The sequence below is a fragment of the Cyanistes caeruleus genome, chromosome Z (genome assembly GCF_971803275.1).
Source record: "Cyanistes caeruleus chromosome Z, bCyaCae1.hap1.1, whole genome shotgun sequence".
NCBI classification, from domain to species: Eukaryota; Metazoa; Chordata; class Aves; order Passeriformes; family Paridae; genus Cyanistes; species Cyanistes caeruleus.
In genome coordinates, this window is record NC_141732.1 from 68,724,938 (window position 1) to 68,750,818 (window position 25,881).

The 25,881-nt window shown below is 34.5% G+C and overlaps 1 protein-coding gene across 1 annotated transcript in view; it reads left to right on the forward strand.

Annotated features, from left to right (window-relative positions):
• RICTOR (RPTOR independent companion of MTOR complex 2) overlaps window positions 1–25,881 on the forward strand; it is a 77,045-nt gene that overhangs the window by 23,389 nt on the left and 27,775 nt on the right. The window contains exons 4-20 of the mRNA XM_086869296.1: window positions 3,685–3,749; window positions 5,911–6,042; window positions 7,012–7,075; window positions 10,844–10,970; window positions 11,872–12,041; window positions 12,292–12,359; window positions 13,439–13,506; window positions 14,531–14,613; window positions 15,208–15,295; window positions 16,147–16,237; window positions 16,383–16,449; window positions 16,571–16,651; window positions 18,019–18,119; window positions 19,643–19,805; window positions 20,207–20,308; window positions 22,683–22,729; window positions 25,481–25,616. Of these exons, the coding sequence (XP_086725422.1) occupies window positions 3,685–3,749; window positions 5,911–6,042; window positions 7,012–7,075; window positions 10,844–10,970; window positions 11,872–12,041; window positions 12,292–12,359; window positions 13,439–13,506; window positions 14,531–14,613; window positions 15,208–15,295; window positions 16,147–16,237; window positions 16,383–16,449; window positions 16,571–16,651; window positions 18,019–18,119; window positions 19,643–19,805; window positions 20,207–20,308; window positions 22,683–22,729; window positions 25,481–25,616 (1,653 nt within the window). The remainder of the gene's footprint in view (window positions 1–3,684; window positions 3,750–5,910; window positions 6,043–7,011; window positions 7,076–10,843; window positions 10,971–11,871; window positions 12,042–12,291; window positions 12,360–13,438; window positions 13,507–14,530; window positions 14,614–15,207; window positions 15,296–16,146; window positions 16,238–16,382; window positions 16,450–16,570; window positions 16,652–18,018; window positions 18,120–19,642; window positions 19,806–20,206; window positions 20,309–22,682; window positions 22,730–25,480; window positions 25,617–25,881) is intronic.

A 25,881-nucleotide genomic window follows, 5' to 3' on the forward strand; every position in this document is an offset into this window, starting at 1 on the left:
TGATATGTTACTCATATTGCTGTGACTCATCTGAGTAGTATGGAAAACTCATAGCTGACAGTTAACATGAAAAAAACCTTCACTGTAAGTTAGTCACTGTCTCGCCTAATGTGCATACCATTTAGTCCTAATATTTAATCTTGCCCTCAGAGAGCCTTTGCTATGCCCAGTCTCACTGTGTATTTGATCACAAAATTTTAATTTTGAGGTGGACTCATTTGGAGTTTTGACTCAAAACGTATGGTTTGGTTTTGCCTGTACCTATGTAGAAATATATAAAATTTATTGTATATATTTTAAAATGTGTACTTTTTATAGGTAGGATCTATATATGGAAAAGATAAGTAGTATACACATAAATAATTTCATAATATTAGGCATTATATGATAAGCCATTGCCATTTTAATGAATGATGTCAAATGTGTAGCCAAAAATAGATTTCAGTATTCTGGTACTGCTTGAGTTCAGAGTTAGACTATCATGATATGTATGTTAATTGTTAAATCTTACAGTCAAACATATGACAGTTACTTGACTTTGTCAGGAGTTCAGCCATCTACAAATACCACTGCATTTGGGCCAGAATCATTGATCCGCTTAACATTGTTTGAAGGTGAAATGAGAAGAAAGCAATAACATTTTTCAGCATAATATATTTAAGGACAGACATTTATAACATAGAGAATAGCCAAGGAATTGGAACCAGCTGGACGGACTATTATTTACAGCAGCTTCCATGACTATTTTTCCTCCTTTCAAACTTTCAGAAATCCAGCCTTAATAACCAGTTTTGGCTTTTTTCTCCTAGATTAAATAAACCAAATGGCTTGACCTCCAGGGCTGGATTTTCTACATGCCTTGTACATTTTTCTGCTACACTGTTTCCACTTTGCTCTTAAAATGTGGCACACAAAATTTTGTTCTTGCAATTTTGAGAGCAGCCTGTGAAATGAAAAACTCTTTTAATCTCAAACTTAATGCAGTCCTATTAGTAGTTCCAGAGATAAAATTTGTTTTCTCTTTAGGTTTAAATTAACATTCTGAATGTTAATTTCTGGACATTTTCTGTTTCTCTGCTGGCCTACTTTAATTTCTTACGTGTCTGTTAATGCGTGGTACCCTGAAGGATATGATAAGCTGTTCTGTTATTTAGTTAAATCTTCTTACCTTTGGGTAAGAAGGGTTTGGGCACTCCTTTCAAGTCACTGAAACATTTTTTTGAATTCTGATCTTGCTCTATTTTTTTGGCTCTTTTTTATATGGAATATTTATAAATTACAAGGAAAGCTAATGCGTAAGTGCTGGTGTCCCATTAGAGGGAGAATAAATTAGTAGGTATTTTCTTTTCAATGGAAAAAGTATTTCAGATGTATACACAGACACCATCAAATGCTTCTTGTCATTGCTGTCAAATTCAGAAATTTAGATCCAAACAGCAGTTAAACTTCATGAAAGTTTTAACTTGTCAGGTTACATGACTGTGTTTGAATTTCAAGATAAAGTCAAATTCTTTTCAGCATTGGTGAAGGTGTGTGCAGTAGGAGCACATATATAGGCGAAAACAGATGGTATGGAGGAGCTAATAGTCACTGTATATATTTGGGAGAGTGACAACCAGACTAGAACTGGTCAAATGAACTGAATGTTTTGTAGCAGTGTGGCAAGTTAGGTGGGTTCCTGGAGGATGTCAAATACTTCAGTTTAATCTCAGGACTGCTCAAGATGCAAACCAATGGTGTGTGATAAGAGACTAGTTTCACTAATGCACTGGAGTGCACACTGCAGCAGCTTTCTAAAAAATGGGTTTTTCCTACATCAGAATTCCAGGGTTTTTTTAAAGTAGGAAAAACAGACTGTTGAGGACAATCTTTTGTGTTAAGTTAGGATTTCTCATTTGTGTCTGGAGTGGAATGCTGGGAGAGAGGTTTAGATGTATAAATGATTAGCCTAAATAACTATTGATGTAACTGTCTGCAACTGAACAATGAACTGTTTTTACTCACTATCTTCTCACACTGTTTTGCTTACACTCTGCCAGCCAATTTTTACAGTTCATAAGATGTCAATAGAAATGCTAAAGCAGCAGTGGTGGCCTTAGGCAGTCCAACAACATGGCATAAAAATAGATTGATGTTAGGAAGTGACATACTGTCATAACCAGTTAGTGCATCAATTGTCTAGTTTTATTATCACTTAAATTTGAAAGGCAGTAAAAAAAGGTTATATAAAAACTTTCATTATGTTTTATAATTGTCTTTGGTTAAGAAAATCACAAAATCCAAAATACTTCAATTAAATTATCTGAGCCCAAATGTGAAGCCGATCCAGTCTAGTTTCATAATATCTCATTGACAGCCTTAAATTTCAATATTATCTAGGTATTTTTCTTGAAAGACAATTTTATAAAATGTAATGTGATCACAGAATAAATTTCTACTTGTTGAACATAAACCTAAATACTGTTTGAATTTTAATGATGTTGCTAATAAAAAGGGTTTACTTAAAAGCTGAATTTCTGTGTAATATGGCATTTTTTCAGATGGAGGTGAACAGCAGAACTGAAGTGTGGAGCACACTAAATATTTTAACTCACAGTAGCCTTGATTTGGCTGTGCTATTATAAATTTCTTATTGTTAGCAATACACATAAAGAATGTGTCACAGGGTTTGATATATTACAATATTTTCAGAGCAGAGGTGATGACTAGTTAGCACAAAATACTTCTTGAATTCCTTACTGAGGAGAAACTTAATACTGCACCGACTTAGAACACATGCCTATTTTGAAAACAGGGAACAAAGTGCAAAGCTATTGCAATCAGTATTAGTCACTTGAGTTTTTGGAAGTGCTTAGAAAAGTGCTTTGGGAGTTGGACATGAAAATATTTTATAATTTTAGCCAGGGGTAGTAAGTGAGATTACTAGGAATTTCTTTGCTGCTCTTGAAAAGAAGAGCAGCATCAGCTCTTCTTACAGAAGAGATTGTTTCCCCTTCCTCAAGAGGCTAAAATATTGGCAACCTAGGTTACCCCTTTTAAGCATGTGTTTGGACTTAAAAACTGTGCTTGTAAATCTTTTCTGTTCACAACAATTAGATATGGTTGAAGTGTCCAATTTGTGACAGTTGATAGTTATCTTTTTGTGTGCATAAATTCACTTTTGCTCTGATTTTTCAGAGGTACAAGTTCTACACAATAGATGGCAGGCAAAGACCAAATGTCAGTTACAGGACACTTGCTTGCCTTCTGGGTTTTTTTTGTGCTACTGTGACAAAACATGACAGTGGACCATCAGTGTTAGTCTTCGTTTCAAAAGTCCTACCTGAGCCCCTGCAGATTTGCTTTGACTTCAGTCATTTTTGCTCTCTACTCAAATTACCAGCTGCCAACTAGCAATCTGGCTAGATTGAAAATAGACTGAAAAATGGACCAACTGGTACAAAGCTTACAATTGTGCAACCTTTTTTTGGCATGAGAATCCACAAGTGAGTCTCCATATCAGATGTGTATAGGAACACAATATGAACAGCAGAAATTCTCTGGGGAGTCTGAAGCTTGTACTCTATCCCTTGCTACAAATTAAATTCCTCAGTTTTTTTTTTTTAAAGCATTTCCCAAAATCTACGGGTTTTCATCGTCATTTTTGGTGAACTATAAATAACAGATATTTTCTTTTATTTTCAGCTTCTGTGTAATACTGGCCATGCTGAAGAAAAGTTAGGTTTTACCTATGACAGCATCATAATATGGTAAGTAGTAGAGGGTACTAGAGCAGTCCTAGGGAGCTTCAGTTGTTTTGGTGCAATTAAATAAATTTCATTTGTACTTTTGAACTAATATTTTGTATTTATAATATGTTTCATAATGCAACTATATAGCCTACAAATATTTTAATGAGTAAAATCAGAAATATATTATTCACTTTTGAGCAGAGATGAACCCTTCAAGTTAGAAGAGTAGATTTCTTCATTGTTTTCCTCACAGATATAAGAATGCTTCTAAATATTTCAGTACTTGTAGAAAGCACTTCTAATAAAAATGCCCATCTACAAAATACAGAGCATACACTTGATACAGAAATCAGGATTTAAAAATTAGTATTTTATGTTGTATTGATGTCTATATGTCCATATAGCACTGCTTTCCCTGCTACTGATTTGCCCTCTGTATATACTTTTAAGTGGCATTTATCTATTTTGTGGCCATTTCTGGCTAGTCAAATGTAACTGTGCTTATTTCCACACAGAAATTTGTAAATTTGTCTTGAATATCACCACTGGTGACAAAAGCAAATAAGATCTAATATTTAATGCATTTCTGTGTTTTTCAATTTACATCTCACTTAAGGAAGGAAGTTTAGGAAAACTAATTGCTCTTTGAGCAAAATGCTGGGAAACCTTGTGTGATTGTTTTCTTCATCAGCTAAAACTGATGTCTTTTATCTTTTTGACTAGCTGTCCATTTTCATTGCATACTTAAAGATAGTGGCATATCTCTTTTTGGTAGCTTCTGCTTTTGAGTGCTGAATCTCATTATAGTCTTGTCCTTTGTAGTGGTTTCACTGTGCCAGTTCTTTAACTGGTCTACAGCTTCCTCATGAGGGGAAGAGGAGGGGCAGACACTGATATCTTCTTTACATTGACCAGTGAGGGAATGGCCTGAGGTTGTGTCAGGGAAGGTTAGTTGGATATCAGGGAAAGATTCCTTACCCAGAGGGTAGTTGGGCAGTGGAATAGGTTCCCCAGGACAGTGGTCACATCCCTAAGCCTGGAAGAGTTTAAGAAGTGTTTGGACAACATTCTGAGGCATATGGTGTGACCCTTGGGGTTGTCCTGTACATGGGCAGGAGTTGGACTTGAAGATCTTTGGTATCAAGAATACACCCAGAGTCAATGCAGGCTGGGGCTTGAACTGATTGAGAGCAGCCCTGCTGAGAAGGAATTGGGGATACTGCTGGATGAGAGGCTGGACATGAGTCAGCAGCCTCATCTCCAGTCTTGGAAGTCAAAAAATCCAGCTGTATCCTGGGCTGCATCCAAAGCAGCGTGGGTAGCATATTTATAATACAGGAAAAATGGTCTTGAAACAATTCCCTACTTGGTGGTGAAAGTAATAATCAGTTCATCCTTATTGCAAATGATATGGCAGCCTTTCTGCTTTGTCTAGGTATCCCCTGGGAGTAGGCTTCTGTTACAATGAGTTACCCAGGCCAGGTATTTACCAAAAGATTCTAAAGATTTTTTTTGTGTTGGAGTAGCTGATTACCACGTATGACAACCCTAGGATAAGGAAAGAAAAAAATAAGCCCTTTGCGAAAGTAGAAATTCAGTCTCACTGGCCAAAGTATTTACATTCTTAGATGTTCAGTGAAAAATCCTTCTAGAAAATGTCATGGGGAGGTTGAAGATTTCCCCCCCCATCCTGCATGTCCTTGAGGAAGAGGGACAAATCTCTTGATGGCCTTCAAAAGGACAGTGTGCTGCTTCATGCTTTCTAACTCAATTTCTAGAGTTCTTCCATAAGTCATTTGTTCTTACCTACCTTATTCTACCTCTTAATTTTCTTGTGCTCATCTGTTTATTCAAATAAAATTCTTAATGTTGTGCTCAGCTATTTTGTCTAATAATATGTTATGTACAGGTTTTGGTTCTATGTCATTTCTTAGATGTGCAAGCTGTTATTTGGGAGAAAAGTTAGTAAGATTATTATACTGTCTACATCTGCTGACCATGAGGGCTTGCCTTCTAGGTTGCACATGAGAAGACTTGAAATTCAGAAAATCAGTTCAAAACATTTATTTTTAAAAATAATATATTTTGTCTTAAATGAGTGAGTAGTAACTGCATGTCAGATGGTAAAGTGTGCCTGCTGCCTAATAGTTATTTATCCCTCTTGTTTTCTTCATTGTAGTTTGAGGTTAGCTTTACTAAATGAAGCAAAAGAGGTGCGAGCAGCAGGATTGCGAGCCCTCCGCTATCTTATTCGAGACTCCAGTATTCTCCAGAAGGTGCTAAAGTTGAAAGTGGATTATTTGATAGCCAGGTAATTTTTGTCCTTCTTCGTGTTGTAAACCGTAAAGTTCTAAATCACTTGCTTTTTCATGGTTGAGACAGAAGTGTTTCCATATTCTAATATGTTCTTAGTGAGTAGTTTTATAAAAGACATTTTTCTTCAATAGCATATTTCATCACACAAGCTAATCCAGATAAAATGCTAATCCTAATATATGATAAATTACAAATAATCCAAATAATTTCTTTTTTTAATCATAAATGCCATTAACTACAAATTAATAACGTTGAAATAATAATTTTCATTTCTTAAGTTTCTTGTATGGGAGTTGTTTGAGTCTTTGTATTATCTCAGTGCTGTGGAGTCTCGAGTAGAAAGTCAGAACTAAAATGTATGTGATGTCCAAGAATTTGTAGTCTAAATATAATCAATGACACAACAGAAAAATGCTAAAGGGCAAACCAACAGTGAGATAATACAATCACTATGATGAATAGATGTAAATAATAGCATTTCTAGTGCTTCCTGTAATGAAATTTTTTATTTAATATATTAATATAGATGAGTGTGGATTTCTGTTTATAAATATACACCTGTAGTTTTAGTGTGCTGTTTAACTTGTTGGATCAAAAGAACTTCTCTGATTTGAAGGCACTCCAAAGTGTGTTGATGTGAAACGTTACAAATACTTGGTGTGGTCTCATTTGCAAATAAAAAATGCAACTAGCTTGGAACATAAGTGTTGAAGCATTATGCTTTGCCGTTTTATATTTGAGAACATTCTGCTGACTTAATTGTAATGAAAATAGCTGAGAAAATATAAACCAAAACAAACTGATATGTCATAATAAGTATATTTACTGAAAAGTGTAGTTTTTAAACCATAAGTCAATTATTTTTCTTTTGTACTCATATACATAAATATTAACCTGAGTTGTTAACAGTTAAGGTGGAAGTTACTGTTGTTATAAACAAAATGTGTTTTTTAACTTACTTTAGGTGCATTGACATACAGCAGAGTAATGAAGTAGAAAGAACACAAGCACTTCGATTAGTCAGAAAGGTAAAATCTCCTATGTATGGTTGTATCCACTGTGCAACTCATTTGTGCTGACTCCTGATTGTCTCCATCAACAGTGCTTTTTCACAGTCTCTAATACTTTGCTTTACCTTTATCATGTAATATAGCTGATAATTTAAAAGACAGAAAAATGTACTAAAGAGAGTTGCTTTGATTTTACAGTTTTACCATTTAGAATCTCAAGTGGACTAGAAAAATCTTGTTTACTGGACAAGATTTGAGAAACACTTACCAAAGAGTGAATGCAAGGGCATAAAAACAACCTTAAGTTTCAATATTGAAATTGTGATGACTTCATAGTTTGTTTAAGCATCTGTGAGTCAGGTACTGGGAGATTTTCAGCCATGTGAGAAGTGAGACAAATTGTCACTGAAGTAATCATTCAAGGAATGCTTACAGACTTACTGCTTTGTTTGTGGCAGTTGATGCTATCTATCCATAGGATTTTCTGTCAGATACTTAACAAAATGTGGTTATTCTGTGGTGGTTAATGTACAGTGTACCCCTGGATGGGAGTTTGAAAGTAATATAGCTGTATTTTCATCCTAGAGAAATTGGCATATAGTGGTACCAAATGTGTTCAGGAGACATAATACCCTGCCTTTGTGCTGGACTTCACAGTTCTTTATTGTTCTCATATAAGAATATGACTATATTCTTACATTCTATGTAATAAAACTGCCAAGGACTGGAGTAAAGTTTGAAGTAGTTTAAGAATGGTTCCCCAGGAGCACTGTCTGTGTTAAATCTCTTTTTGTATTTTAAATCTAACTAAATATGTTTTCTGTCTTACAGAAGATACCATGTACTTGATTAACGATTGTGCCAAAAAAAAGTATTTTAAATATTCAATATGGCTACCTCCAAACACAATCAAAAAACAAAAAAGCCCCACTATAAAGGAGCAGTTCCTTGAGGAAGTTGCACTCTATACAAGTTCTTTGCTAATCTACTTTGAAATAAGAGCTTTGTAAATCAGTAGATGGAAACACATCCATAATTGCTTTTATTTGGGTCAGAAATTTGTCCTCTGTATTTCTGGGCTTTTTTAACCATTTCCTACTTGAGCAAAAACTTCCATCTTGCATGAAAGAAGAGACAGCAAGAGAAACCAGTTCATTAGTTTGATCTGAAAAAATTATGGTCAAAGAGAAACATCAAAGAAATCATATAGCTCACCCTTGGTGGGTTTTTTTTCTCCACTGTGGTGCAAGGGTATTTGCATGCACCAGGTGTGTGCATTAAATGCATAGGCTGTGCAGCCGTGCTTGTGGTTCCTTGATGCTGGGAACTGTGTTGATGGAAAGCCTTTTCTAGCATCTTTTGGTACTTACATGTAACATTCAGTTTTCTTAAAAGATAGTGTTAGACCACCAAAAAGCCACCCAGCCTGCTACCACTAAAGTTAGCAGCTTTCTCATGTGCTGTCTAGGCCACAGCAGTTAAGGATGTGTTGGCATAGAGCAGTCAGTACTCAAGAAATTCTCTCACAAGGAATACTGTGCTTCCTGAATAGCACATACTGTATTTTTCACACTGTCTTTTTGTTATCCTGCTCTTGACCTTTTTCTGCCTCTGTCTTCATGTCCCTCAATGTTTCAGACTTAGTAATTTGATGCCAGGATTCCTGAAAGATTATATAAAGGTCTTGAACGGAAGAATGGATGGCAAATAAAATGAAAAAGAGCTAACAAACTTTTTCAGAAGATAATTTACTGTGAAACTGAACTGGGTTTTTCCAGTATCACAGAGCTGTTGGTTTCTGTTTTAGGATTTGGCTCTTAAACCTCATCTTTGGTAGTAAAAATGTCTGTGAGAATTGCCTAGATTAAAATTTAAACCTTCTCTTTTCTTTCTTTTCATTGAGAAGAACAAAAAAAAAATTACTAATATTTCTTTATGAATTTAGAAAAGGCAGTCATGTAGTTTGTTTTGAAAATACTAGGTTTAAATGGTGTAGGAAGATTTAAAAAAACCTGATTTTTTAAACTTGATGTCCAAGAGGTTTTGAAGGCTGAGTGCTCACTGCCTGTTTTGACTGTAATCACTTCTACATTTACTGGTAAAAGCTTCACAATTTAATAATATCTTCAGCATGAAAAGGATGGTGTGAAGTTGCTTCAGGAAGCATTTTTCTATCTGATAGAAGTCAGTAAGACTTTTCTTTTTTTTTAAAATTTAATAGTCCAAGTGTTTTCTTAAAGCAGAAATCAGGGTTAGATGCAATATGAACCATTTTTTTTCCTCTTTTCCGATGGAGTCTTAAGAGACCAAATGCCTAGTTTTTATTATTTATTTCATCTTAGCTACTTGTAAGTAGCTTTCCATTTCCTGTCTTTAGAACTGAGTTTTAATACCTAGAGCAGCTACAAAGTAAATACAAAAATTTGTTTATTCTACTGAAGTGTTTAGAAAAGAGTAAGAAACCTTTCTCATGTCTTAAAAACAAAGAAGACAATGAAGCAGAACAGCTTGCATCCTCACAGGCTTCTTGTGTCCTCACAGGAGGTACCATGTCAATCAATATCAGTAGCAAACTGGTTGCAGTTCCTGGAGTGGATTGGTGCAGCTATTCTATTGCTTATTCTTGTTTTGTCTAGCCAGTGTAAAAGTGAGAGACTGTGTGGGTGGAAGAGAAATTGTTGTTTTTTTTAAAGTCCTGTCTTAAAGCTTCCTGTTTTGTTGGCATTATGTATAACAAGAAGCTTCTCAAAAACATGTATTTAAGGATAGATTTGTTGAAACTCTTCAAGTATTTTGGTCATAATGATCATAATCCCCTCTCATCTTAACATCTCTGAAAAAAAAAAAAAAATTAATCGTCTTTGCACAAAACCTATAACACATCAAAGGGATATGTAAACTGGATATAGGACAAAACATTTTTGGAAGAGTTATGAAGATAAGCCTGGTTTTGTGGAAAACAAAGAAGATAATAAGCAAAAGCATGGGAAACTAGCCTTAAATTTTTAAATGTTTGGTGGATATTGAGTATCTTTTTATGTCTCATTTTTATTTATTAGTGAGAAAGAAAGGTAAGACACCTGTGTGGGCTATAAAACATTGCTCTGTTCCCTTTTTAGGCAGTCAGACAAAAACTTGCTTCCTCCTTGGTAATATATCTGCTTAGTGATATTACTGTTCTGGAAGGATATGTGTACTTAATTTTGACAAATTAAAAAAAATGTGAACAGGCAGTTGCTCAGCCTTTGTAATCAAAGCCTCACTTGGGGGACGGTGAAGAGTTGGTGGTATTAGCTGTTTGTCCAGGAGTGGCTTTCTTTACCTTTAATGTATATTGCTCCTTAATCTGGTGTGAATTCTGGCTGTTACAAATTGACAGCTGAGGCTTTCCATGGTGCAGGACATCCTTAATAGTAGATGAGTTAGTAGTCTACTCTGTGTCATTGAGTAATGAATGTTCTTTGTCAATAAAGATACTATTGAGGAAAAAAAACTTTGATGATGGTAGTCTTAATTCACATGGCAAAAAACATCTTTTAAATTCTTTCTTACTAAGATAAAATAAAAAATAATCAGAAGCAAGAAGAGAATGCTAAAGTAAATTGATAAACAAACTGAAATGGAAATAATTTCAAGAGCAAAAAAAGTAGTTGTGTAGATTCACCACATACAACCAAGTAATTTGTGAACTGGTCTGTCTGACTGTATGTAGGAAACAGAATGCTGTTAATGTATATTTAGAGAAATATGAAGAAACCAGAGGGCTTTTTCTTTGCTTTTTGGCAGATGATCACTGTGAATGCTTCATTGTTCCCCAGTTCTATTACTAATTCTTTGATAGCAGTTGGAAACGATGGTCTTCAAGAAAGAGACAGAATGGTTCGAGCATGTATAGCTATTATCTGTGAACTAGGTAAGGTAATTTTTCTTAATTAGGGTTTAGTTTTGACGTGGTTGTCATTCACAGTATTTGTTTAATGAGAAATTGTATGCTAAGTGTTCTTATTGTCATTTTCCTGGATTTTAGTTATTAGCATTATATAAACCAAAATTACTTAAAATCTATTTATGTATCGTAGGCAAATGTTTCAGGTTTTCATCTTTCTTTCAAGACTTGACAGATTTTGGTTTTCTTAAAAACATTTCTGTCCTGTAGTTGGTTTTTCTTTCATTAGTTTTCCAAACTAATGGGAAAAACTTTTAAAACTAATTTGGAATAAGAAGATTTCCATACACAAGATGCTGACAAATTTGGAAGAGTTCAGACAACTACAAAATACCTTTCTTTTTTAAAGTTTTGGGGTGGGTACTGTAGTTATCAGGGCAGTGATATGACAGTTCATGCTAACTGCCTAAACTTTCATTTGGGTGCTGATTTTTGAAATTTTTTCCAAAATGAATTAGTGGGAAATAACTTCAGCAATTTGTTTTCAAGATGAAAGCTTCTGTTTTAAAGAATAAACAAAACATTACTCTCAATTCAATATAAATATTTTATCTGTGTTGGTTCAGTGAAGCATGAAAACTTTTTATGGGGAAATCCAGAAATTACTATATGGTAACTTGGTTGGGAGTTAAGTTGGGGAATGGCCATATGCTGGAGACTGACTAGTATTTTTGTGTATGATAAATGAATCCAAAAATCACAGTTCATTTACAGTGTCAACGAGTTCCATTAAAAGCTTTACATATGCTTCAGTGTACAGTGTTCAGGACAAATAAGATATTCATACTTGAGATGACAAGTTTGTCATATGCCATGAAATGTTTTATCTTTGATCACTGACCAAAATGACTTGTTTTCCTTTATCTAGCACTTCAGAATCCTGAGGTGGTGGCTCTTCGGGGTGGTTTAAGTACCATCTTGAAAAATGTGATTGACTGTCAACTAAGCCGAATAAATGAGGCTCTGATAACTACAGTTTTGCACCTCATTAATCATCCAAAGACACGACAGTATGTGCGAGCAGATGTAGAATTAGAGGTGAGTGCAGTTTTACTTGTTTAGTGACAGAAATTAAGCACTGTATTACTCATTAAAATGTTTTAGTTTTGTCTCATATTTCTCTGTGTTAGTGCACAGTTGAAAAGTTGAAAAGATAATGTTTTAGGCTAAGAGCCTAGGATTTATAAAGCAGGAATAATATGACAGTTTGGAGGGGGACTGAGGAAGGGGCAGTAGCAATATAACTGTATTTTCATGTGAAAATAATGCATGTCTTTCTTTTGTTTAGCGAATTTTAGCCCCTTACACAGATTTTCACTACAGGCACAATCCTGACACAGCAGAAGGACAACTCAAGTAAGTGTTGGTGCTGCTACTTGTGCTATCAGTTATGTTCATAGCATTAGAATTAAGCTGTACTTCCTTCCAAATACTAAATTTCTAGAAGTCTAATATAGTAGGCCAGAGTGCAGCTTTCTAAAATACAGTTAAGCATTTCAGATTGAAAAGGGCTTGTTTAGCTTAGAAAGGAGAGGGTTGGGGGATACCCTCTGCTGAGCAGCAGACATTTTACTGCCAGTGAAAATGTTTTCAAGATGATGTAGCCAGGGCCCAGGTGTTGTAAAGTGGAAGGACGAGAAGCAACAGAAGCAAATCGAAACAAGTAAGATTTCAACTTGATATAAGGGGCGGGGGGCACTTGTCAAGAGTTGGAATAGGTTATCCAGAGAGGTCTTGCTTCCTTCATTCTTGAGAGTTTCTGTCAGTCAGCTGGATAAAGCCTTGGTTTTTTTTGCAGTTATTCCAAGCTGGCTCTGGACACTGTAAAAGGAGTGTGTACTACATACTGCATTTGCTGAATTCTTGCAGAGGGGTTGAACTAACCTTTAAAGGTTGAACACCTTTAAAGGTGTCTTCTAACCCAAACCATTCTATGTTTCTATTATCTGGCCTAGTCTGATAACTGGTGACTTTTTGTGCAGTAATTTGGACTAGAGTGAGATCTTCTGAGATGGCTTCCAACTTAAATTATTCAAGATTTTTTAATTATCAAATGGGATTAGGTGCTTAGGGTAACTGATTAAGGTCCAAATCTTCACATTTCTGCCGTGGACTTAGTGTCAGTGGAGGTGCAGAGTGATTCATCAGACTCCTATAGGTGTTTTTGATGTTATCCTCCTGTGGAAACTCCCCTGGAAGAGGAAAAGTAACAATAATTTAAAATTCTGTACCTTTTCTGTGTGTATATACATTGCGTAAATACATATGCACACATATATGCATACATATATGTCTACAGAAAATACTTCTTTTACTCTGGATTTTGTCCCCCATCTCTCAGTTAACTACCTTTAATAATAATACTGTAATACTGTTTGTTTCGTAATTATTATGACAATAATAATTAATTATGGCATTTGTTATTTTAATGTCAGGGAGGACAGAGAAGCACGATTCCTAGCTAGTAAAATGGGAATAGTAGCAGCATTTCGATCATGGGCAGGTAAGATGTGTTCATTTGTTTGAAACTGGACTATTTGAAGTGCAGTTTTACTTTCTAGTATAGATGACACAGGATCTGTCTCATTTGATATGAGATTTTCGGCAAATACTTTACCTGCTTTTACCAGATGCCATAGCTTAAGAGAAATTGGAAATGGATTTAGTTTGCAATTTTTCATGTAGAAGACATTTCTAAATCAAAAAAGTTTTGTTTTTTTTCACTTTCCTAAATCCTTTCTCTGAAATATTACAATGTGTAAGATGAAGGTACTGCTTGGGGATTGTTTTTCTTTTTTTTTCAGTCAAGGCACTGTCTTGGAAATCTAAATCAGTTAATATAAACATTTACAAAAATTTTGGGTGGGATTTTTCCAGGCTATATTTAGGCTGTTTTATGACATTATTTGTATTATTAAGTTCTGAAAATTATCACTAAGCTTAATTTTAATATCCAGGTATCCTTCAAGTTTCTTGTATGTTCTCACATGCTTGAGGAGGAAGCATGTGGTGCCTTTCAAAACTTCCAGAAAGCAGTTTCTGATAAGTGTATTACTGCATCTTCTTACACTTAGGGACTTAGATCTAACAGCTGTTAGAGTTCACCTGGAAAAGGAAATTAATTTATTTGTTAGGTAAAGATGCAGCTTTTGATTGAAATGCCTTATAGTTCTACTCAGATGATGAAAACCTTTCAGGCTTAAGAGTTACTCATTACAGACAGTTTTGTCTTTTTGGCATTTCTTCCATGCTTATGTTGTTTTCATAGATAACTTTTGAGTATTGTTCACAGTAGGAAGGACAAAAGTAGCACCATTTTTAATGAGGTTATAAAGTTTCGTGATTAGGAAGTTCTGTTAAATATTATTAATTGGGAAGGAAATTATATTATAAAAATGAAAATGTTTACGATTAGTAATTTTTTTTATGTATGCTTGTTCTCAAACTGGAAATCTCATTTTACAATGTGTCTGTTGTCCTTTCTTTTGTTGATGAAGCAATATTATTGTACATTAAATGTTTTCTAGGCATTATCAGCCTGTGCAAACCTGGAAATTCTGGGATTCAGTCTCTTATTGGGGTACTCTGTATACCAAATATGGAAATCCGGGTAGGTGGTGAATATTTAGTACTGATGTAGAAATAATAGTTAATATTTTATTAAGTTAACTTTTTAACAATTTAATGGTTTAAATAAATGCAGACTCCAGTTATCAGACGGTTGTCCTTGAGTTTAACTCCCAAAGTTCAATTCTATAATTCTGCTATAAAAATCCTATGAAACTGCGAAGTCCACCACGTATGTGTGACAAAATGGAAGAAAATATATTTAATTTTTACTCTGTTCACAAATCAGAGCAAGTTTACAGTAGCTGCAGTTGCAAGTTTAAAGCATAATAATAATCAGAGTTGAAATACAAGTAAATAAAAAAATTCAAAAATTAAACTTTCTAGACAAAAGTTGATGATTCCAGATGTAACTAGTCTAAAAATCTGCAATCCAAGTAGTATTCATAGTGACAATAAGGGACAATTCAGAAATAAAAAATCCTCATCCTCTCTTCAGTTTATTTCAGTTTGTGAAAAAAACACTGCAACAAATGCACCAGTGTTAGTGCTAGAATATCAAGGTCAGTATTAACAGTCAAAAAAGAGACAATTTTGTAAATCTGAAAAATTCCTGTTGTGTTGTTTTCTTTGATAGCGAGGTCTGCTTGAAGTTCTCTACGATATATTTCGTCTTCCTCTCCCTGTTATTGCAGAAGAATTTATAGAGGCACTTCTCAGTGTAGGTAAGTATTTAAAACAATTCATGTAAGAATTCTATTAAGCTCCTGTACAAATTTGAAGCCTTTGCTGTCTCTTATGTATTATAAGTTGCCTTACTATTAACTGATTTATCACTGAATTTATTGGTTGCTCTGAAGTCTTGTTTAAAATTCTTTATCACCTGCTAAGTGTCGCAAGTTTTATGAAAGATCAGCATAGTTAGGTATTAACACAAAAGACTGTAAGGTCAGCACTACAGGTGAGACTTCTTTGGACAATTAGCAGTATTCAGAATTGTGGGTGTGGTAACGAATACTACAGAAAAGTTATTAAGCAGTGTTTTCTGTATATTGTCTATCTGTTATCTGTCCCCATTATGCTTAGACTTCTGCTTTTTTGAGGGCAAGTTCATGCTTCTTCATGTCCTTAAATTTAACCAAGTTAGTATTTTACCTTTAGAATTACTCAGTTGTAAACTGAAGAGAATTCTCTGGGGTTTTTTTAATTTATGAGTAAATAAATAATTTTTTGTTGCAAACTTGCTACTTCTATATATTGGATGCACCTTGTAATGTTTTAGGTGCTAATGGTATTTTCCGTTAAACAAATCTAATGTGTATATGAATTGGAAATATCACTGGTTTTGTTGACACTTAGATAAAATCTTTGTCCTAGCTTTCAAGGTACCCTTGCTTTGTTCAGGCCTGTGGATTAGATTTATTAGAGAACCTCTCTGACTAAATTTTCTTTAATTTGAAACCACCTGAAATAATATTTGCAGGCAAGAATTATTATTTATGTACTGACTGCCATTAAAATAATGCTGTAAAAGCCAATAATTATAATTGCCATTATCCATATTTTCTTGTTTTAGATCCAGGCAGGTTTCAAGACTGCTGGAGACTTTCTGATGGCTTTGTAGCTGCCGAGGCTAAAACTGTTTTACCCCATCGAGCCAGGTCAAGGTGAGGATTTAATGAACTTAACATTGTCTAAACCATTCTTCTTATATTGTTTTGTAGCAGTGTGGACAAAATATTTCATGGTTTCTTGCAGGAACAATAGGAAATGTACTTTCTAAACGGTTTCCTTACTTTTTTTTCTCCTTAGGCCTGATCTCATGGATAATTACTTGGCTTTAGTGCTTTCTGCTTTTATTACCAACGGACTTCTAGAGGTAACTAATGACTTTCAGTTTTAATAGATACTTGCTACTTTCTTTCTGCAAGAGTTCAAGTAAGATGTTCTGCATTAAATGTTGTAATTCTTTTTTTTTTTTTTTTTTCTGCTTTCTGAAGGGTCTGGTTGAAGTGATCACAAGTAGTGATGACCATGTATCTGTCAGAGCAACTATCCTTTTGGGAGAGCTTTTGCACATGGTAAATACCACTCTTTGTAGCTACTTGTAAATACTTGTACTTGTAAATAGGTATTTGCTATTATAGCATTAATTTGTATTCCAAACTTGAAACAGTTTTCATCTGAATAGTAGATTAATTTCACATTACTTTTTCTGGCACTTCATATGTTATAACCAGTATTATTCAATAGGAAGACTTTTCGGAAAGTATTCACAGTGCTAGTGTTTCTGCTCCAAGGCTATCTGTAGCTCTGACTCTCACCAGGACACTTTCTTACCATAGCAGCAGTCATGTTTTTAAGCTGGAACCCGGCAAACACACCCATCATTAACTGTGCTTGGGAAAAATGACCATTGCTAATATTTTTGCTTTTCTTAGAATGATGGTCAGTAGGCCTCTGACAGTGTGTTTAGCTTCCTGCCTCAGGGGAGACAGATGAAAATTTTTTCATATTAAGCTTGATGTGCTTTTGGTACTTGATGTTACTCATTCAGGCAACTCCATCTTCGTGGACTGCTCCTGCAGCAGGGAAACTTAAACTTCATTCCACTTCTGTGGACCTAAGATAGCTTTTACAGTATCTTCTCTTTTAAACTAACCTTGTACTGAGATGATGATACTGTTTTCATAAAGGCTCCAGTGCTATATTTCAGCATTCACTTTTTATAATATTATATGCTATTTTTTTGGTTTCCTGAATGCTTTTGAATGGGAGTGATTGTTAACTCACATTAGACTGCTGTGAAGCACATATATTTTTTGATTTTCTGAAGAGATGATCTGTTAATTGGATATGAGTATTGTTTCTCAAAAACTGAAAAAAAAAGACTTACATAAACCACTTATTATTTAGTGTTTGGAAATGTAACTAATTTCTTTATCTTCTTGTTCTCTAGTTTCCAGAAATATTTTCAGAACCACATATGTTTATTAAAAGCAGTTAAATGTCTAGTAACTTAGAATGTTATCTGAATTAATCAAGGGGTTTTGTGCAGTAATGCTTTAGTAGAAATCGTCAGCTTTAATTGGATTTCTGATTTTAGGTGGTTTTTTTTGTACTTTTATGCATGTGACATAAGCGTATCTGATGCTTTGCAAGTTTTTGCATGTTACAACTTAAACTCCAATGGAAACAATATGTCCTACGAAACTCCGAAATTGTTTGAAATTACTTTCTAGTGTAATTTAGGTTGATTAGTTAGATCACCAATTCAAAATGGTGTGTGTAATTATGCTCTGACATAATTAAAAGGTAATTTGGTTGTCATCAATTTCTGAAAAACTCGCGAAAAGTGCTAGATTCTTTAAATGTTGATCCTAAAAAAATGGATGAAATTGTTGTAAGAAGTTATTCTAACTGGACTTTTATTGGGTTTTTTTTGTAGGCAAACACAATTCTTCCTCATTCTCACAGCCATCACTTGCACTGCTTACCAACACTGATGAATATGGCAGCATCCTTTGATATCATGAAAGAGAAAAGACTGTAAGAATTCTACGTTACATTTGAAAACATAAAGTTCTGTCACAAAATGCCATCTTCTGGTACTAAAGTACCCAGTATCTTCTGGGTGCTTTACATAATTTAAACTTCCTAATGGATGAAGTAAAATAATTTGATAAATTCACATGTCTTTTAATATGTATTTCTTGAACTTTGTGTTCTTAGTTGCTTTTCTTTTTAGAAGACAAATTGAGTGTGTTGAGGCTTCTTTCACTTATAAAAATATATTTGTTAATTAATTTTGCCATTTCTGATGTCTTGTCAGATCCATATTCTGATCAATGCATCAAAATGTTCTGTCTTTCATTGTGTTGTCACTGATAAATTACAGCATTTTTCCAAACTGCTACTGTGAAATGATAAGTTCTGCTTGTAGAGAACTTCCTAAAAGTGTAGTAGTGCTCTTCTGTTTTTTAGTTTTGAAGGTTTCATATATGTCAGTGGAAAACTTTGATGTGCATTAACACCATTAGTTTTCAAGAAAGGCATATCTGAAATTTCAGGACAGGATATTTCACATGGCCAAAGTGTGGGGTGAAGGAACAGATAAAGATAAAGAGCACAAGACAGATGTTTCTGTATTACTTGGAATTGTGCTTTTTACCATTTCTGGACATACCTGATACTGTAACAAGAATTCCCATTTCTGTTGAAAGGAAGTGATTATTTAAAAGTAGTATTTTTTATTCCAGGATCTGGGCATTGGTCAGCACTCTGCACTGTTTTATAGACTGAAAAACTGTAATCTGTGTTACAAATTAAATTTAAATAATTTAGATAAGTGACGAAATTCAAAGGTATTTGTTTGAAAAGAAAATAAAAGCACTCTCCTACACTATGACAATTTTTGTTTATGGGGAAGAAAGATAGACATAACTCCTCGTTTTTAGACTTATCTTTATTTGCTCAGTAGGTGGGGGTTTTTTTCTGCTGCCACTGTTTGTAATTAACTGTTTTTACCCTTGTCAGCTGTCATTTATGTTACTCCCTGTCTTTTCCCAGAAAACAGAAGCATGCTCTTTCTGAACTGTTTAGATGAGAGCAGGAAGTGTACTGTTGATACTCTTGCCACCCTTGCAGGGAGGTGGGGCAGGGATTGAGACTGTATGAGAGACACTTTCTTACTCTAAATTGAATCTAGCACTCTCCACTATCAACTTTACTGCAGGATATTGATCTACTGTGACATCTCACAATGGAAATCAACTTCAAACTTTCCAGTATCCTATGTGAACTGTGACAAACACCACTAATTGCAGAGCACAAGAAAAGTTATCAGTAAGGATAATACTTCAGTGCTAGAAACTCTAAAAGATAATTTTCTGTATAATTTCAGTATAGGACTGAGTCTTGGATGTATAAAAATGTGTCTCAAGAAAATAATTTTTTTTTGGTTCAGAATTGTTGGTCAGATCTTTCTTGAATTGGTTACTCAGGAGGTAGTGGTCCTCTTTAGTGTGATAACAATTGCCAAATACTAATTATAACCTTTTTTTTCCTATTAGGCGAGCAAGTGCAGCACTCAACTGCTTAAAACGTTTTCACGAGATGAAGAAAAGAGGCCCTAAACCTTACAGCCTCCATTTAGATCATATTATTCAGAAAGCAATCTCAACGCACCAAAAAAGGGATCAGTACCGTGTGCAGAAAGACATCTTTATTTTAAAGGTATCATGATAATTCATTTTTCAAACCTGAATTTGACACTGTGTTCTGGAAACTTGGATCATACTCCTCAAGCTTCACTCAGTGTAATTCAGAATAATTTGTGTGATTCTTTGTAGTAACTTTTTTATCTCATTTGTCTTGCGGGTACTTGTGGATACTAAATTTCATTTCCAGAAATTGAGGTATGAAATTCCAATAACTTTTAATTCTTTTTGTGACCAGTTGTGATCTCTTAGGTTCTTAATGCAGTACTGTAACCATACAATTTACCTTCAAATGCACGTTACTGTGAAACACAGCCCTTTTAATGATTTTTACATGAGCAGTAAGTACTTCATGTGGCAAGACTGAAAAAGTTGATGCGGGAAAACCTGTTGTAATTTTTCATGTCTCTATTCCAGGATACAGAAGAAGCACTCATCATGAATCTTCGAGACAGCCAAGTTCTCAATCACAAAGAGAATCTTGACTGGAATTGGAATCTAATAGGGACCATACTGAAGGTGAGCTTACAAAGGCCATGATAATATGTTGAACAAATTATTTGGGGAAATAGTCTGTATCATATATGAGATTTGACTTTCTAATATTAGTTCCAGAGTACATCTAATAATTTGTTTTATTTCAGGAAATTAGAATCTCCTGGGCTTAGTCAGTGCTCTTAGTCTCTTTAATTAAAACCCTTAAACTATATTCAAAGACGTACAATAGTTAAATTCACAGTTTTCCTAAGAAACACTTATTAAATGTTATATGTCTTTATTTTTATAGAAATCAACTTCATAGAAATAGGTATCTTGTCTTTAAAGCTGCTAATACTTCAGACTTCAAGGGGATACTACTATGTTCAGATTCATAGCAGGTTTTTTTAAAATTATGTGAGCTGAAGGTTATAATAATAGAGGCTTCTAGAACAAAATTCAGATGCTTAGACTGAACCATGTATGAAAACTTCGCTGAATGTTTTGAACTAATGCAAATAGTTCTTTAGTATCGATTTTATTACAGAATTAATTTCTCTTTACATCATAAAGGAAATACCTAGTGGGGTGAGGGGCATTGTTTTAAATATATTTAAATACATTAAATATATTTAATGCACAGATTTTAATACACTGCCTCTTTGTAAGCAGAAAATATACTTTGCTTGACTAAAAAAACATTGAGTACTTAATATAGTCTTCAAACCAAAATTGCTCCAAGATGTTATTCTGTGCATCAAAGTCATCCTTTAGCTGTGTAGCATTCTTTTACTGTCTTCTTTACTGTGGTGTTACAAAGATGGTGAAAGTACAAAAAAGGATTAATGGTGACAGTCATAATCAAAACTATGTTGTTTTTTTTGAGAAAAAGAAAAGAAACTAAATATTTCTGTGCCTTTTTTTCAGGGACCGATAAAGTTGAAAGAGCAAGAATCTGTCTGGTATAAAGACCTGAATATGTATATGACAGTAGCTTTGCTCCACCAGATTTCACTGTTTACAGACTTTTTTACTGCCATCATAAGATCTACTGGGTTACTAGATAACTATTAGTCGTAGATACTTTTATCTTTGATTCAATATTAAAGATATTATCAGAAAACTGTTTTTCAGAATCTCATAGTTAATTAGTCTGTATAGTATTCTGACAGTGGAAGCCGTATGTAATTAACCTCTTTGGGTTTTCTTAAACTGAAATTTTTGTCAAAGAGCCAGTTTCTCTGCCCTCTCAGACCTCCCCAGCAATGTACTTTGTAGTGTCCTGTCAAAGAGTTCCTAAAGTCTGAAAACTGGGGACTTCTTTCTAAATGAGAAGTGTGTGTGTTTCTCTGGCTTACTTCTAACCATTTCTGTTCCTGTGTAACACCAGCATAAACTGAGATAATCTTACCACAGTGGTTGTCTCTAGTCCTCTAAATGACCAGGATCTGGATTCCAGTGTCTGAAATTTGTTATCTCATGTGGCTGCTCACCTCCCCCTTGTCTGTTGCAGCCTTTTATGTGTGGAGCATCAGCTCTTGAACCACCTCATTGTGTGCATCTCAGGTGGTGCCTTACTGCCTTTTTTCACTTACTCAGCTTGCTATCTAAGCTGCTAAAAGAGCAGCAGAAGTGTCAGCCTCATCTGTATCTGGCACTGTTAATTGGTGTAGTCAGTTTTACTAATCATTAACTAGTGCAGTGTGTATCTAAATACTGGAATACCAACTGGAAATGTACAACTGTGTCACGTAGATAGGAAAGAAGAAAGTTTGATGCACTTTTCCATTCCTGACAGGAAGATACTCACTGGTAGCAACATAAAGAAATCTGAAGCCACAGAGACAACAGTTGCCTTTAAAAACAGGAAAATGTAATGGGAAGGAAGAATAGATCCTGAAGAGAGTATTACTTTTCATGTGGTCCTTCTTAATATATCTTACAAACTATCAACGAAGTTTCATTTTTTTGAGTTTCAATACCATTTTAATAAGCAGCATTTCAATGATCTGTAACAGAATAATGATTACTTTCAAACCAAATCTGATGAATATTAAAAACAGCAGCCAAAAATTATTTCCCTGTAATGCATATCAAATTTTTTGTTATTTGCAGGAAAGAAACTAAGCAAAATTGCTTATTTTTCATCAGCTTCTCATAGTTTTTTGTTTTCATTTCTTGTATATGTAGCATGTGACCAACATTCCCTGTCCTTCTCTAGAAAAAACCTGAGCAATTATTGAAGCAGTCAGTGTGGGCTTTTCAATAAAATAATGTCTTTTTTAAGATGTAAAATCAGGTGCAAGAAAACTTTTTAATTATTAGGTGAATACAACTGATAGAAATAAGTGAATTTTACTGACTAATTAAGGACTGATGTACAAGTTTCATATGCTATATTCACTGTTTTTTCTAGTGGCCAAATATAAACCTAAGGAACTACAAAGATGAACAGTTGCACAGGTATGTAAAAATTATGTAGACTTTCTTTGAAGAAAGACATTTGGAAGACTGGTTTTTACTAATGCAATAAAATATTCCCTAGATGTATCACATTTTTAAAACTTAATCTATAGATAAGAAGTTAAGGTGTAAATTTGGATAATTAAGTTGCAATATTTGAGTTCAATAAACTAGTGTTTAAGCTTCTTTTCTATGCACAGGTACTTTACATATTTAGTCCCTTAGGAATCATACCACCTTTGCAAATGCTAAATTTACTTTTAAACCTTGGAAATCTTACTGCTTAGTATTTCAAAGAGTAAGGTTTAATGTTAGAATTTGGAAAACTTTTACAGAGTTAGGTCTATAGTTCCACAAGTTTTTGACTACAACTTTCAAAAAAAAAACCAAGAGGAAATTATTTCTAGTTGCTGTTACTGGCAAGAGAAGCATGTGTCATTTGGGGGAAAAAAAAAATCAACCAACCAAACAAAACACCTCCAGTACAGCTCATGTGGTCATATGTGTGGTCATAGTGTTGCTAATTAGTTCTTGGATGTGCCTTTTAGCATGTGTTTCAGAAATAGATTACATTATTTTGAAGAATAGGTCTGTATCTGTGGGCATGAAAAGCTGCTTCCTGAACTGGGGGAAAACCCAAAAGATAGAATATATGCTGAAAGGCTCATGTGGCTTTGTTTTAAATTTCTACCAGGAAGTATTCAGGGTACTTTTAAGAAGTATTTACAGTATAGGCAGTAGTCCCATTGTTATCATAACCATAACTGAATTTTACATTAGAATTTTTTCTTGGTTTTCCTGAAACTTTAATTGCCAGTCTGTACTTTGAGATAAAGGATTATTTTCCAGATCTGGTAGTTTATAATATTGCTTCTCTAAAGCAGTGTCTGCAGTTCTGACTGTGACACCAACACACAACCTACCTGTGTGGGACAGTGTTCCTATTCCATGGTTTTGTGCTGTACTCAAGTGTTGGTCAGTGCCTAAATAATTTAATTCTCAATAAACTGGGAAAATCTAGAATTGAATTGGTGTGAAGCTTCTATAGTTCACTGATCCTTTCTGCAGAATTGGGATCTTAATGGGTTTAAAATGCAGTTGTTCCTGTTTATTACAAGGAACTAAGCCCCAGATCCCCCAAATCTCTCTAGTTTCACTGCTAATGATACAAAATTGTCCACCAATTTGTTTTTCAAGTGTAAATTACATTTATTTCTCTTTCCATAAATTGATCTATTTTAATGTTAGTGTTGTTGTGATGATCTTACAGCTGTTAAAGTGAAATTCCAGATATTTTTTTAAAAGATTTCTTGATTTCATAGAGATACAGTTAATGCAGTGTATATAAACACACAGGATCACAGAATCATGAAGATCTCAAAGATCATTGAGTCCAACTGTTCACTGCTAAAGCATGTTTCCAAGTCCCATGTCTGTATGTCCTTTAAGTATCTCTGGAAGAGGTGACTCCAGCAATTCCCTGGGCAGCTCAAATGACTGACCACTCTTTTAGTCCAGAAATTTCTCCTAGTGTCCTATGAAAACTTCCTTTGGGGCAACTTGAGGCCTTTTTCTTTCATTCTGTCACTTATCACCTGGGAGAAAGACCACCCCCACCTGGGTACAACATCTTGTAAGGAAGGTTATAAAGAGCACCAAGGTCTCCTTGAGCCTCTTTTTCTCCAGGCTAAATACCCTCAGTTCCCTTAGCTGCTCCTCATTGGACTTGTGCTCCAGAGCCGTCCTCAGTTCTGTTGCCATTCTCTGGAATCACTCCAGCAGCTCAGTGTCTTTCCCATAGTGAGGAGCCCCAAATCTGAACGTATGAATGTTGATATACACACATACATGCTTAAATATACACATAGATACATACACGTATAAATTTGTATGTCAATATGTATTTATTGCTAGTAACCCAGAATAAAATACATTTTACTTGACAAAACTCTGGTTTCCTTTGTCATGCATCCTATGTCTGGAGTTAGTGGTAGTGGATTACTCTGACTTTTTCAAATACAAGTGCAGTTCTGTAATTGTTTTCTTAATGCCTGACATATCTATCTTCTGATGGAATATTTTGTGTTATTTTAAATTACAAATGTGCGTTTATTTTTTGAAAAATTTTTGAGAGGAGGTTCTTTGCTGAAGACTTATTCTTGTGATGCATAACTCAAGCTACATTCTTACTGTGTTTTTAAAAAGTCTGCAAGTGTGTTAGCAGTCACTGTGTTATGCGTCACTGGTCACTGACTAGTTAAGTGAGGTGTTTGGAAACAGTGTTGCTGAATAAATGAGTCTTTTTCCTGTCAGAATACAAAAACGTGATTTTCCCAGTAGCAGTAACTATAATAGCTGAAGACAGCTCAGGTCACAAGTTTCTTTTTTAAGCTGTTTGTTACTCTAAATAATACCGTCCTTGAAACTTGCCGCAGGATAAAATACAGCAGAATAAATTATGAGAATGAGAAGGAAGCTATAGCTTCTGAGAACATAGAGATTTTAAGTTTCTTTGCTTGTATTTAGTCATGCTATAGAAAACCCTTTATAAGACACAGTACAGCAGCATCTCTTGAAATTGTGTCTGGATGGAGTCACTGCTGTTACCTGATACTATTTTGATAAATTTTTAAGACTAACTGCCAAGAAACCAAGTTAAGTGTAACCCATTTTTTCTACTATCATCGATTTGTATTGTGAGACTATCCTTGACATACTGAAAAATAGCCAATTCTATTTTACTTTGTCTAGGTTTGTAAGAAGATTGCTGTATTTTTACAAGCCTAGCAGTAAACTTTATGCTAACCTGGATCTGGACTATGCCAAGGCGAAGCAGCTCACTGTTGTGGGTTGTCAGTTTACTGAATTTCTTCTTGAATCAGAGGAGGTAAGAAATTTTCAGATACGAGACTGGAAGTAGAACAAGTAGTCTTGCTAATGCCACCTGGAAAAACCTTAATTTTTAGTAAAGACTTCTGATGTTTTGGGTGTTATATCTAAAATCACCAGTGTAATTAAGAAATACAGTGTGAAATATTGAGGAAGATGACTATATTTATGCAGAAGTTTTATTAAATACAGCTTTGTTAAATGCAGCTAAGAGTTTGAAGGAATTGCTTTTATTACTTTTGCTGTGTATAACCTTCCTTTTC